Source organism: Piliocolobus tephrosceles, chromosome 21 (assembly GCF_002776525.5).
Source record: "Piliocolobus tephrosceles isolate RC106 chromosome 21, ASM277652v3, whole genome shotgun sequence".
Classification (NCBI taxonomy): domain Eukaryota; kingdom Metazoa; phylum Chordata; class Mammalia; order Primates; family Cercopithecidae; genus Piliocolobus; species Piliocolobus tephrosceles.
Genome location: NC_045454.1, coordinates 4,734,440 through 4,749,187, shown reverse-complemented (window position 1 = coordinate 4,749,187; position 14,748 = coordinate 4,734,440). Strand labels below are relative to the sequence as shown.

The 14,748-nt window shown below is 55.0% G+C and overlaps 1 protein-coding gene across 6 annotated transcripts; it reads left to right on the top strand.

Annotated features, from left to right (window-relative positions):
* Positions 1 to 4,079: 4,079 nt before the first annotated feature.
* Positions 4,080 to 14,323, top strand: MZF1 (myeloid zinc finger 1). Of its 6 annotated transcripts, none has more exons than XM_023197558.2 (7): positions 4,212 to 4,321; positions 5,449 to 5,508; positions 5,966 to 6,401; positions 6,849 to 7,032; positions 7,791 to 7,861; positions 7,958 to 8,078; positions 12,742 to 14,318. In XM_023197558.2, exons 3-7 carry the CDS (start codon positions 6,006 to 6,008, stop codon positions 14,172 to 14,174), a joined length of 2,205 nt encoding a protein of 734 aa, XP_023053326.2. In that variant the 5' UTR covers positions 4,212 to 4,321; positions 5,449 to 5,508; positions 5,966 to 6,005; the 3' UTR covers positions 14,175 to 14,318. The 6 variants fall into 6 exon arrangements, with proteins under 6 accessions (XP_023053325.2, XP_023053326.2, XP_023053323.2 ...); XM_023197555.2 differs by lacking the exon at positions 5,449 to 5,508 and adding an exon at positions 4,794 to 5,101 and having other exon boundaries at positions 4,234 to 4,321; XM_023197557.2 differs by lacking the exon at positions 5,449 to 5,508 and having other exon boundaries at positions 4,080 to 4,321.
* Positions 14,324 to 14,748: the final 425 nt, after the last annotated feature.

The following is a 14,748-nucleotide window of genomic DNA, read 5'->3' as shown; positions in this document are numbered from 1 at the left end:
TCCAGACAGAGCAAAGGGGCTTTTTTTGTGTTGATTGTTTGCTGAGATGGAGTCTCGTTCTGCCCCCCAGGCTGGAATGCAATGGCGCAGTCTTGGCTCACTGCAACTTCTGCCTCCCAGGTTCAAGCAATTCTCCTGCCTCAGCTTCCCAAGTAGCTGGGACTACTGGTGTGTGCCACCATGCCCAGCTGATTTTTGTATTTTCAGTAGAGACAGGGTTTCACCATGTTGGCCAGGCTGGTCTCAAACTCCTGACCTCAAGTGATCCACCCGCCTCGGCCTCCCAAAGTTTGGGATTACAGGCATGAGCCACTGTGCCAGCTACAAAGGGGCTTTTGTTCCTGTGGTTCCTTTGGCCCAAAGCAGGTGCTCTTCCCTGTTATCTGCATGGCTTTTCCCCTCACCTTCTGCAGTTCTTTTCAAACACAACCTTATAAGAAAGGGCCATCCTCCGCCGTATGTATTTATTTATTGTCTGTCTGTCTCACCTTGTCTCTTTTACATTTTGAACCATGTGAATGTAATACCTGGTCAAAATAGATTTTTTTTTTTTAACTGTGTGTGTGAAAAACAGGAACAGGCCAGGCACGGTGGCTCATGCCTGTCATCCCAGCACTTGGGAGGCTGAGGCAGGCAGATCACGAGGTCAGGAGTTCGAGACCAGCCTGGCCAACATGGCAAGACCATGTCTCTACTAAAAATACAAAAATTAGCCGGGTGTGGTTGTGGGTGCCTGTAATCCCAGCTACTCGGGAGACTGAGGCAGGAGAATAGCTTGAACCAGGGAGGCGAGGCAGAGGTTGCAGTGAGCCATTGCACTCCAGCCTGGGCAACAAGAGCAAGACTCAGTCTCAAAAAAAAAAAAAATTAGCCCAGCATAGTGGCGTGTGCCTGTAATCCCAGCTACTTGGGGGGCTGACACCGGAGAACTGGTTGAATCCGGGAGACGGAAGTTGCAGTGAGCCAAGATCGTGCCACTGCACTCCAGCCTGGGCAACAGAGCACGACTCCGTCTCAAAAAAAAAAAAAAAAAAAGAGGGAAGGAAAGAAAGAAAGGAAGGAAGGGGGGGAGGGAGGGAGGGAAGGAGGAAGGAAGGAAGGAAGGAAAAAAGACATGAACAAATGCCGCCTGACCGTTCTGTTTGTGGAATGACTACACCTATGATGAGTACCTCCATGGACCATGCACCTGCCTTGAAACAAGGAGGCACAGCCCACAGGGCCTTCAGCTAGGGAGACAGGGAAAGGCGGGTGGACTGGGGAAGGTTCAAGCCTGGGGAAAGCACCGAAATCTGAACCACTCTTGGGCCCATCCTTCTCTCTCCCACATTCATACCTTTGCCTGCTCTCCCATAATTGTAAATTAATTCACCCACACATTCACTCACTCTCTCCCTCCCACTCTCAACAGGCAGCCCCAAGCTCGGGGGCCTCACGAAGTCTGCGTGGATGACCAAGCTCCTCCCTCGAGACTACATTTCCAAGACAGAGGAGAGAAGGGGCACGAACAGTGGACAAGCGCTGTAAGGCCGAGGATGCCCGCAAGGGACCTTAGGGCCGGGCGAACACGCCTCCACGGAGATCTGGGACAAAGAACTCCTCGACCCAGGAGGGGCCCAGACTCAGATCAGCACCTGTGCAGTATGGCCTGAGGCGGGTATCGTCCCGCCTAGCGGGTCTACATTTCCCGGAGAACCGCGGGGCCAACGATGGCTCCGACTGACCCACTCGGGTGCGTGCCAGCTGTGCACGCAGGGGCCTCATATCCCAGTTCCCGGACCGAACCAAGCGGAAGGGCCGCAACTCCTGCCCCCGAAGCCGGGCCCCAGCGCGGCCGATCACCCTCACCTTCGGGTCGCAGTGCGAGCCGTCTGCTTTAGCTGGGCCTGGGGGGGCTTCGGCCCTTCTCCATCGCCCCGCCTCACAGCGCAGTTCAGCGCAGTTTCCCGGAGGAGGCCGAGCCCAGGCTCAGTCTTGGCGGCGAAGGGGGAAGGTTGCCTGGCGACGGCCGGGAACCGAGGAGGCTGCGTCAGGCCCGCCCCTTGCAACGCTCTCCGCTCGGCGCTCGGCGCCCGGCGCCCCGGGGCCTGCCGGAAAACGTAGTTTGGCAACGAGGCTGCACCGTGCAGAGTCCAGGAAGGGGCGCCAGAAGCTGTTTCGGACCAAGGGCTGACTTTCTCGCCGCCTAATGTCTTTGTCTTACATCACCCTCCCTTCCTCCTTCCTTTCCTGGGTATGTGTCACTCTTTTCTTTTTCCCTGTTTGTCCCCTAGCCCGGAGAACGGGTTCCCTTCAGACTGCCAAATATAATTTCAAAACGGTTAAAAACATGACTCTCAGTGAGCATGTGTCAAAGATTTATTTATCGTACTGAGGGAACCAGCAAGATGATTCTAGGAAGATAGGAAAGAAAGAATGAACACTGGCCGGCCGCGGTAGCTCACACCTGTAATTCCAGCAATTTGGGAGGCCGAGGCGGGCGGATCACCGAGGTCTGGAGTTCTAGACCAGTCTGGCCAACATGGTAAAACCCCATCTCTACTAAAAGTACAAAAATCAGCCGGGTGTGGTGGAGCAGCCTGTAGTCCCAGCTACTCGGGAGGCTGAGGCAGGAGAATCGCTTGAACCTGGGAGAGGGAGGTTGCAGTGAGCCGAGATTGCACCACTGCACTCCAGCCTGGGCGACAGAGTGAGACTGCCAAAAAAAAAGGCGGGCGGGCGCGGTGGCTCACTCTTGTAATCCCAGCACTTTGGGAGGCCGAGGCGGGCGGATTACGAGGTCAAGAGATCGAGACCATCCTGGCCAACATGATGCCATCCCGTCTCTACTAAAACTACAAAAATTAGCGGGGTGTAGTGGTGCGCCCCTGTAGTCCCAGCTACTCGGGAGGCTGAGGCAGGAGAATCACTTGAACCCGGGAGGTGGAGTTGCAGTAAGCCGAGATCTGGCGACAGCGAGACTCCGTCAAAAAACGAAAAAAAAAATAAATAAAAACGAAATAAAAGCACGAAGTCGGATACAAAACTGCTTAGTGGGCTACAAAGCGATACAATGGGCAGAAAGCATTTGCAATCTATCAGCCTTTACAAGGTAGCATTTAACTGGACAGCATCTGAACTCCTAAGTTTTCCTAACAGTTCTACTTCTGATTCTCCATCTCTTCGTGCTGTCATCTTTCTCTAGGTCTTTGAAAACTGTCAGTCCATCTTACTGTGTCTCTAATATCTGTCCCTTTTCTCCCTTCTTGTCTCTGTTCTTCTCCCTTCTTGTCTGCCTCGTGAGTCTGGATATCTGCATTTCTTGTCTCTGTGAACCCATTCTGCGTTTCTTTGTGTCTCTTTCATCTGCATCCCTTTCTGATCTGCCTCTCTCATGCTAACTGTTCTGACACCCGTTTGCCCGGTCCTAACCCTCTGATCCACTCAGCCCTCTTATAACTTGGACCCGTGTTTCTATGTTTGTTCACTTATTTTCACTGTCTCTCCTCGCGTCGAGTATCCGGCCCTCTCAGTCTGTGAGTCTGTCTCTGTCTCTCTTCCTCCCGCCTGTCCTTCCTCTCTCCTTGCCCTTGAGTCTCTGGTCTCTCTGTCTCTGTCTTTCCTCGCTGTTTCTATCGATCGGCATCTCTCTGCCCCAGTACCCCTCCCCACCTCCTCATCCCACATGTCCCGTTGCATTCCCAACGCCCGCCACGTCTCCGGCTTGCCCAGGCGATGTCGGGTAGGGTCCCCAGGTTACCATGGAGACGTTCAGGGCCCGCCCCTCGCCCATGATCACAGAGGAACGTCATCGCGCCGCGCGCGCACGTGCACACGAAGGACCCTACCGACTACATCTCCCGGAAAGCATCGGGCCAAGCCTTTCTCCATTTTGCGGCCTAGGAAGTAGCAGAGGCCCCTTCCTGCAGGGAGTTGCCATGGAGACGCGGTGGGGCGCCGACGGCATTCCAATGACGACCGTGATTGGTGCAGGACGCTGCTAATCTCAGGAAGGCCCGTAGAGAATTGAGGAAAACGTGGTGGGGGGCATGCGCGATCTGGAAGGCGGTACTGCAGTCTGTTGTCCCCGAGAGGCTTGCGCATGTCGACGCACGGATTCGAGGCGGGGAGCATGGGAAGAAGCGGCCAGGAGCGTGACCTGATGATTGCGACCACCGCTAGAGGACGGGAGGAGAGGGTGTAGAAACGGAGGCGAGGGTGGGGGAAGGGCAAGGAGGCGCTCGAGCTGGTGCGCGGAGCATCCTGGGAGACGTAGTCCAGCGGGTGGGAAGTCGAAGACTGCGCGTGCTCAGGAGCGCGGAGCAGCTCGCTGAGCGCCGAGGTGAGGGCGGGGGTCCTCTGAACCGGGAGGGCTAGGGTGGGGACCGGGGTGGTGGTTGCAGACTCAGGGATTCCGGCTGCCCAGCGAGACCGGGAGCGCAGGGAAGGAATCTGGGCACTCCTTACGGGAGCGCCCAGGGCTAGAGCGAGAGGCTTGTCAATCACTACTGGTTGCCACGACGACAGGCTTTGGGATCCCCGCCCCCGGCTGCCTAGGCGTCTTCACGACCTACCTTGGCACGCTGGAGCGGAAGTTGCCGCCTGGACTTCTGGGAAGTGTATTTCGGAACCCACCGTGGGTACCTACCATCTTGGCTATGACCCAAGTTTCTCCCAGGGTTTCAGGTTGACTTGGCACCTTGAAGAGTGGAGGCTTGGCCCCCAGGATCAGGTGGCCCTCGAAATCAATGCCACCCACGGGGGGGATGATTCTGCGGCGCCATCCCCTTCATAACGCAGATTCCTTCACAAAGCCGCAGCTGCAGGAGGAACAGCGCGAGGTCAGCCAGCCCCACTTGCAGATGCGGAAACAAGTTCTCAAAGGCACAGTGACCTGAAGATGGGCGGAATCAGAATCTCGGGACTTCCTTGCAGGCTCCTGTTCCAGCGATCTTGGAGCCTTTGCCGACCCCCACCCCCACCCCTTGCGAAGCTGCCCTATCCTCTTCCAACCCCACCTAAATCAGGAAGCCGAGATGGGGCATTGTGTAGTGTGATGCTGGGCTCAGAAGATGAGACTGAGTAGGGAGAGAGGGTGCTGCCTTGGGGCTGAGCCATACAGGTGACTGCACAGGTTGACATGGAGGATTAGGTGGAGCGAGGCTTCCAGGCTGAGAGGGGAATGATGGTGAGGCCCAACTGAGGAGCCAAATCTAAGTAGATGAGAGAGTAGAAGGTGAAGTGAGGGCTGGTGTTGGGTGGGGATAGATGCCAGCAGTGATGCTGACGCCCAGGCTGTAGGTGTATAGATGCCATCCACCTGGTAAAAGAGAGAGCTGCAGCGCAGGAATGAGGTTGCACATGTAGAAGAAGGGAAGGATACAGGGGAGAGAAGTGTCTTCTAGACCTAAAAAACAGCCTGTGGGCCAGCATGGTGGAACAAACCTTTAAGGCTCAGCACTTTGGCAGGTCAAGGCAAGAGGATCATCTGCTTGAGCCCAGGAGTTCAAGAACAGCCTGGCCAACATAGTAAGATCCCATCCCTACAGAATATTAAGAAATTAGCCGGATGTCATGGCACACACCTGTTGTCTCAGCTACTTGGGAGGCTGAGGTGGGATGATCTCTGGAGCCTGGGAGGTCAAGGCTGCAGTGCCGCATGATCTTACCACAGCACTTCAGCCTGGGCGACAGAGTGACACCCTGTTGCAAAGAAAAAAAAAAGAAAAAAGCCTGTGTTTGGAGCAGGGAGTCTATCAGAGACTTTGCACAGGCCCAAGTGGAGAGAAGACCAGGGATACAGGTGGCTAAGGGAGGGCTTCTAGCTGCGTAAGTCTGTGGGGTGTGAATGGCCTTTCTTTGCTTCTTTCCTCATCTGCCTTCCACATGGGGTAGGTCTGAGGATCAAACAGTACAGGATACACTAGGTAGTGAAGCATTCACTGTCTATTCCTGTTGCAACAGCCTCATCCTATTTCTTCACCAGGGGCAGACACTGGCCTCAGATACCTGACCTGGTACCCTCTATGAGGCCTGCGGTGCTGGGCTCCCCAGACCGAGCACCCCCAGAAGATGAGGGGCCTGTCATGGTGAAGCTAGAGGACTCTGAGGAGGAGGGTGAGGCTGCCCTATGGGACCCAGGCCCTGAAGCTGCACGCCTGCGTTTCCGGTGCTTCCGCTATGAGGAGGCCACAGGGCCCCAAGAGGCGCTGGCCCAGCTCCGAGAGCTGTGTCGCCAGTGGCTCCGTCCAGAGGTATGCTCCAAGGAGCAAATGCTGGAGCTGTTGGTGCTGGAGCAGTTCCTGGGCGCACTGCCCCCTGAGATCCAGGCCCGTATGCAGGGGCAGCGGCCAGGCAGCCCCGAGGAGGCTGCTGCCCTAGTAGATGGGCTGCGCCAGGAGCCGGGCGAACCCCGGAGATGGGTGAGTGAGTTACCATGAATGGGGTTCAGGACTGGAGCATCATCCAGCTCTGCCTCACCCTGGGTAGCACCATGCTTTGCCAGACACACCTTCTCCCTTGTGGTATGGAAGTGGCCACCTGCAACAGAGACTCTGTGCAAGGCTGCCCAGGGCAAAGGGATTCCAGGGCCAGACTCTGTAGCCCATTCCTGCATCACCTGCAGTCACATGGACATAGGAGCTGCAGGCTAGGGGGATATGGGGAAGGTACTGCAAGGCTCTGGGTGTCAGAGCAGGGGAGGGACTGCAGGTGGTCCCTTCGTTCTTTGCTCAGGGACTAGGGGAGGTGGGTCCTTGAAGGACCTAGTCAGTAGGTATTTACAAGGCGGGCCCCTGGGATCGTACAGTGAGATTTGCGGCCAGCCTTACTCTCTGGTAGGACCTCTGATGGTGGGGGCATCTCCCCAGGTCACAGTCCAGGTGCAGGGCCAGGAGGTCCTATCAGAGAAGATGGAGCCCTCCAGTTTCCAGCCCCTACCTCAAACTGAACCTCCAACTCCAGAGCCTGTGCCCAAGACACCTCCTAGGACTATGCAGGAAGCATCACTGGGCCTGCAGGTGAAAGAGGAACCAGAGGTTACAGAGGACTCAGGTGAGGGCATGCAGTGTGGGCAGCACCTAAGGTCTGGTTGGGTGGGCCAGGCAGCCTGGCCTGAGCAGTCAGTCTGAAGTCCACTGGGCCAAGTTTGTCATAAATGGAATGGTTTCCATGTGCCAGCAGCCCCCACATTCCACCCAGTAAGGTCTCCCCTCCACTGCAGCCAGCACTGTCACTACCCCTCACACACCAAGCCTGACTGCCACAGCCCTGTACCCATGAACCCCCTGGCATGGAGCAGGCTGTTGGGGTTTCCCAGCACTGATGGCATGTGGTGTTCAGTCCCCAAGGAGATCTATTAGGCAATATCTGCTTTTCACTGGGGAACAGACAGCAGGCCGAGGTATAATTAGGAGCTGCTGAGGGATGACCTCGTTGTGTTAGGGGTGTGACCCCCTTCACCTCCCAGGCAGGGCACCTGAACTAGCTGCTCACACCCTGCCATTCCTGTGTGGACCCCTGTACAATACCTCTGATCCCCGCTGACCATCTTGCTCCATGGTTCACGTAGGGCTACAGGGGCACAGATCTAAGGCCATCTCATCCCACTGCGGCTCAAACCATGGCCTTCTAGGGTACTCTGCTTCACCCAGCCCCTAAGCTGGACCCTCAGCTACCCTGCACTGCCCTCCCCAACCCAAGCCCACAACCAGGAATCCCTCCTCTCTGCATCCCAGCACCTGGCACACCACTAAGAAGGGCAGTGGGGTGGAAACTCGCTCAGGCTGCCTGATCCCAGTTTTCCTCTCTAGATTTCCTGGAGTCTGGGCCTCTAGCTGCCACCCAGGAGTCTGTACCCACCCTCCTGCCTGAGGAGGCCCAGGTAAGTCCTGCCCAGGTCCATGTTCTCCTCCTTTCCCTGGGGGCTGCTCCCTGAGCCCAGCCAGGCACAGATGAGCAGTGACCACTGTGATTTCAGGGATGTGGGACAGTGCTGGACCAGGACTTTCCCCACAGTAAGACTGGGCCTGAGGGTCCCCCATGGAGGAAGCACCCCAGGGCCCTGTGGCATGAGGAAGCTGGGGACATCTTCTCCCCAGGTAAGTGAAATGGGGTGTGGGGGACTAGGCCCTCCGCATGGACAGCACGATCTCCACTGACCCCACTCCTCGCCTTACGCAGGCAGCCCTCTCACTCCAGTATCTCCAAGTTTCCCCATTCCCTAGATCATCCCATGTAAGGTTTTACCTCCTCTAGCATCTTCTGTCCTCAAAAAAAGCCACCCACCACTACCACTGATCCCACAGTCCCTCTACTTTCTAGAAACTCCCCACCCCAGTAAAACCTTTTGCAAGTAGGGCCTGTATTCCCCATACCCATATTCTCTCCCAGTCCTGGTATCTTGGATGGCCTCCTGGGCTTGCATCCTGCTGATCAGGCATCAAGACAGGTAGGGTTGGGACCTGACAAGGACAGCAGGTCAATAGACAGAGCAGGTGGGCAGGAGGGACCTTGACACAGGACAGGAATCCTGCCCAATCATGCAGGCATTACAGGCCAGAGGCCCCCCTGCCATCTACCTGTTAGCCACCACCTTTGTCTGGCATCATCCAGGCTCCCCGACACCCCATCTTCTGTTCTGTTCCTTCCTGTTCCCGAGACCCAGGGTCTCCTCTTTCTTAGTTCACACCTTTGTTTTAGTGGAGCTTTCTGGGTGTTCTGGTGCGGGAGATAAAATTCTGAGATGTCCCATATCTGAAACACATTGTCTAACCCTCAACGTTAGATTGAAGTTTGGCTGGAAGAATTCTTTTTATTAATACAGTCACAAACCTTTTTGATCACTATTGTTGGTGAGCCTTTTCAGTTTGAAATTCACATCTCTCAGTTCTGAGAAACTGCCTTGAAATGTTTATTTCCTTCCATTATATTGCTCTGTTCCCTGTTTCTGGGATGCCTGTTACTTGGCTATTGGCCTCTAGGATGAATCCTTTTGTGTTCTTTTCACTCCAATTTTCTATTCCTTCATCTTTCTACTCTATTTTCCGGGAAATTTCCTCACTTGTATCTTTCAGACCTTCTGTTAACATTTTCATTTCTGGTAGCTTTTTTTTTTTTTTTTTAGGGTCTACTCTTTCACACAGACTACAGCACAGTGGTGCCATCATAACTCACTGTAACCTCGAACTCCTGGGTTCAAGTGATCCTCTGGCCTCAGCCTCCCAAGTAGCTGGGACTGCAGGCATGTGTCACTGTACTTGGCTCATTTTTAATTTTTTTATTTTTTTGTAGAAACAGTTTCTCACTATGTTGCCAGGGCTGGTCTTAAATTCCTGGCCTCAAGTGATCGTCTCACCTCGGCCTCCCAGAGTGCTGGGATTACAGGCATGAGCTACTTCATCTGGCCTCTTCTAGCATATTTTTAATTTCCAAGAGTGTTTTCATTCTCTGAATGTTCATCTTTTTAGCTGCCTCCTGTTCTTTCACTTGTAATGTCTATCCTTATTTCTCTGAGAACAGCAGTAACTTTTTTAAAAAAACAGTGTGGTCTCTATTCTTTCCGAGTTGTTGGCTTATATGCAAGAGAGGGGCACCACAAATCTGGCTGACAGCTCGGAGCAGGTAGATGTGGGGATTACTGGCTGGAAGGGACATGGGGGAACCCCACTCCCCAACGAGACCCTTTTCTTAGGGAATGTGAGCAAGCAGCTTGTGTATGAGTGCATACTGCAAACAGATCCATAGGGCAATGTGGCTAGGCCAGTTTGGGGGCATTCTCCACTGTAAGCATGTTTCATTCCATCGTCTGAATCCTACAGGAAGGTACCTTCAGCCTCCTGTCAGCATCCTTGGGAGAGAGACTGACATCTCAGCGTCCAATGGGACTGTTTAACTAACAACCCTGACTTTCTCAGTATGGTTTCTCACCCTTAACATAGCCTTCTGCCAGGATGGGAGAAGAAATCCAGAAGTCAATCATGGCAGTACATACTGCTGGCTCAGAATTCTGTGTGGACAGAGCCCACAGCAGCAGCCCTGCCCAGCATCTGCTTCTGAAACAGCCTCTCCAGCCTGGCTGGTGCCCTGCCCATTCAGCTACATGGCCAGAGGTATCAGGTGCCTCCACCTCCTGAGTTTGCAGAATCTTCTTAGCCAGGTGCAGTCTCATGCCTGTACTCCCAACATTTTGGGAGGCTGAGGCAGGTGGATTGTTTGAGTCCAAGAGTTCCAGACCATCCTGGGCAACACGGCAAAATCCCATCTCTACTAAAAAATAATACAAAAAACTAGCTTGGCATGGTGGCACGTACCTGTAGACCCAGCTACTTGGGAGGCTGAGGTGGGAGAGTCACCCAAGCCAGGGAAGTCAAGGCTGCAGTGAACTGAGATCGTGCCACTGCACACCAGTCTAGGCAAGGGGGATGAGACCCAGTCTCAAAAAAAGAAAAGGAATCTTGGGAATAAAACTGTGCCTTTTCTTTGCAGCAAGAGAGGTTTATCTATTTATTTATGAAATTGAGTCTTGCTTTATTTAAAGAGTCGGGGTTTTGCTATTTTGCCCAGGCTGTTCTCAAACTCCTGACCTCAAGTGATCCTCCTGCTTCAGCTTTCCAAGTAGCTGCGATTACAGGCTTAAGCCACCACACCTGGCTCAGAGAGGTCTTTTTTATGTCTTCATCAGGAGAACATTCTGAATAGCTAATACATTCATATGTTAGGGTTTCAAAAGGCACAAGATAGTATACAGTGGAATGCCCCTTCCCTGCCTGTGCCACACACTCCTGCTCTCCAGCAGCCAACATTGCTTGTTTCTTATGTGTCTTTCTAAAAAGATGCTGTACATACAGAAGCAAAGACATTTACAGACATAGATTCATTCCTTTTTTTTAAGATGGAGTTTCGCTCTTGCTGCCCAGGCTGGAGTGCAATGGCGCGATCTCGGCTCACCGCAAACTCTGCCTCCCGGTTCAAACAATTCTCCTGCCTTAGCCTCCCAAGTAGCTGGGATTACAGTCATGCATCACCACACCTGGCTAATTTTGTATTTTTTTCAATAGAGACGGGGTTTCTCCATGTTGGTCAGGTTGGTCTCGAACTCCCGACCTCAGGCGGTCCACCCACCTTGGCCTCCCAAAGTGCTGCGATCACAGGCATGAGCCACTGCGCCTGGCCCATTCCTCTTCTTTTTTTTTGAGATGGAGTCTCACTCTGTCGCCCAGGCTGGAGTGCAGTGGCGCCATCTTGGCTCACTGCAAGCTCCGCCTCCCAGGTTCAGGCCTTTCTCCCGCCTCAGCCTCCCGTGTAGCTGGGACTACAGGCGCCCGCCACCTCGCCCAGCTAATTTTTTGTATTTTTAGTAGAGACGGGATTTCACATGTCAGCCAGGATGGTCTCGATCTCCTGACCTCGTGATCCGCCCGCCTCGGCCTCCCGAAGTGCTGGGATTACAGGCGTAAGCCACCCGGCCCAGCCCCATTCCTCTTCTATAAAACATACATGGGCTGGGCACGGTGACTCACGCCTGTAATCTTTAATACGAGGAGGAGCACAACTGTTGAAGAAGTACCTAAACATGGAATTACTTGATCAAAGTGTGGGATATTTGCTGTTTTGATGGATTTTGCCACACTGTCTTCCCATTTATGCTCACCAGCAATACATAGGAACACTTGGGTCCCTGCAGTCAGGGTGTGGAAATGGCAGATGAATTCAGCTCTAGGGTGCATTTTTCTTACTAGGAGGAGATGGAGTATATTTTATGGGATATAAGCATTAGTTACATTTCCTGTCCTGTTCACATCCTTTGCCTGTGTGTCTATGAGGTTATTGATCTTATTGATTTATTGTAGCTGTTTACTCAGGAGGTTAGTTAGCCCTTTGCCTGTGGAGAGTTTATTAGTTTGCCATTTGCCCTTTTTTAAATTTAATTTTTTTTATTTTTTAGCCATTTGTCTTTTGACTCTGATGTGGTTTTTGCTGATTTCCTTTGACGTATTCTAATTATCTGACTTTTCTTTGGCGGCTTATGGATTTTCTCTCACCCACTAAAAGCCCTCACTGCTCTCTCAGTCTTCTTAATTTAACCTCCTCCAGGTTTCCACCCTCTCCAGGCCCTGATTCTCAGTTGCAGTTGCTGGTACCTCCTCCTCCCAGCGTCAGACGCTAGAGTGCCCAGTGTGGCTGGGACCCACTTCTCTCCTCTGTAGACACCCACCCCTGTGTTGATCACTAGCAGGCCCTGGGTTCTGTGTGCCATGTATATGCCCCAGAGCCCTTGCTCAGGTTTCCCCACAGCCTGCACGAAATCTGTGTTCCTCAGATGCCCCCACAGACATCACAAGCAAGGCACATGCAAACCCTAGACCACCATCCAGGAGCCTGCACCCTCTTACTGTTGTTGGCTCTACCTCCAGCCTTCGAGACCCACTCACTTCCCTGCATTTGCAGAGACCATCATTTTCCACCTAGGCAGTGCCCCCACACTTGCCCTACAGCCCTTCCAAAAATGATTTTTTCCAACTTAAATCAGACCTGGAAAGCTTTTTCACAAAGCCCAGTCTTCCTCCTTGCACTGGGTTCTGTCTCATTGTCACCTCATCAGGGAAGTCTGTACAGATAGCATCCCTACCCCTGCCTTTGTCACCTCCATCTGCCTCATTGGTCAGTTTCAGGTCCCTGTAGTTCACAGTGTCCCCAGGGCTGACGTGGGTCCGGGCACGGTGGGCATTTTGTCATGAATGAACGGTCCCCTTGTGCATACAGGGTTTGCGCTGCAGCTGAACAGCGTCTCCGCAGGTCCAGGTAGTGTAAGCCCTCACCTCCACGTCCCCTGGGACCTCGGCATGGCTGGCCTTTCGGGCCAGATCCAATCACCCTCCCGCGAAGGTGGCTTTGCGCATGCGCTTGTGCTCCCCAGCGATCTGAGGAGTGAGCAGGACCCCACGGACGAGGATCCCTGCCGTGGTGTGGGCCCTGCTCTGGTCAGCACCCGCTGGCGCTCCCCCAGGGGCCGGAGCCGGGGCCGCCCCAGCACTGGGGGTGGGGTGGTTAGGGGCGGCCGTTGCGATGTGTGTGGTAAGGTGTTCAGCCAACGCAGCAACCTGCTGAGGCACCAGAAGATCCACACGGGTGAGCGACCATTCGTGTGCAGCGAGTGCGGCCGCAGCTTCAGCCGCAGCTCGCACCTGCTGCGCCACCAGCTTACGCACAACGAGGAGCGGCCGTTCGTGTGCGGCGACTGTGGCCAGGGGTTCGTGCGCAGCGCGCGCCTGGAAGAGCATCGGAGAGTGCACACGGGCGAACAGCCTTTCCGTTGCGCTGAGTGCGGCCAGAGCTTCCGGCAGCGCTCCAACTTGCTGCAGCACCAGCGGATCCACGGCGATCCTCCCGGCCCTGGCGCTACGCCCTCGGCCCCTCCTGGTGCGCCTGAGCCTCCCGGCCCCTTTCCGTGCAGCGAGTGCCGCGAGAGCTTCGCGCGGCGCTCCGTGCTACTGGAGCACCAGGCGGTACACACAGGCGATAAGTCCTTTGGCTGCGTTGAGTGCGGCGAGCGCTTCGGCCGCCGCTCAGTGCTGCTGCAGCACCGGCGCGTGCACAGTGGCGAGCGGCCGTTCGCCTGTGCCGAGTGCGGCCAGAGCTTCCGGCAGCGCTCCAACCTCACGCAGCACAGGCGCATCCACACCGGGGAGCGACCCTTCGCCTGCGCCGAGTGTGGCAAGGCCTTCCGCCAGCGGCCCACGCTCACGCAGCACCTCCGCGTACACACAGGCGAGAAACCCTTTGCCTGCCCCGAGTGTGGCCAGCGCTTCAGCCAGCGCCTCAAGCTCACGCGTCATCAGAGGACACACACAGGCGAGAAGCCCTACCACTGCGGCGAGTGCGGCCTGGGCTTCACGCAGGTCTCGCGGCTCACAGAGCACCAGCGCATCCACACGGGCGAGCGGCCCTTCGCCTGCCCCGAGTGCGGCCAGAGCTTTCGGCAGCACGCCAACCTCACCCAACACCGGCGCATCCACACGGGTGAACGGCCCTATGCATGCCCTGAGTGTGGCAAGGCCTTCCGCCAGCGGCCCACGCTCACGCAGCATCTGCGCACCCACCGACGAGAGAAGCCCTTCGCCTGCCAGGACTGTGGCCGCCGCTTCCACCAGAGCACCAAGCTCATTCAGCACCAGCGAATCCACAGCGCCGAGTAGTTCCAGTCGGGACGCAGTCTCCGCCATGGTCAGAACACCTATCTCACCTGGTTGTTGTAAGGCTGGCGATTACATAAGTATAAGCAGGTCCGCCCAGGGCTTGGCCACTGTAGGTGTCCAATAAACAGTAGATGGAAACTGGGTCTCCACCCACTCAGTGCCTCGCCACCTGTGCGTCCTTCACTCCCCACCCTCCAAACCCCCACAATGCTGAGCTGGTGTGCTCCCTCTGCAACCACATGGTTCCTGTGCGAGTTCTCCTGCACAACACCCCTCTTCACCCTGATAGAGGCGGCTCCTAGCATCACCTACCCCGCGTGCGGGACCGCCGCTATACCAAGCTTCCGGTGTACACTGAGGGAATGGACCAGCAGCAGGTGGGGCAGAACTGCCCTGGGCAGTCCAGCCTCAGCTCTCCCTGGGCAATGGACCTCGGTTTCCCAAACCCAGACAGGAAGACATGTTCTCTGTGAGCATCTACCAGGAGTCCATATGTGTGTAGCATGGTGCCATGCCTGATCAATCAGGGTCAAGAGACAGCACAGCTAACTAGGTGTTAGGTGACTAATGGGGG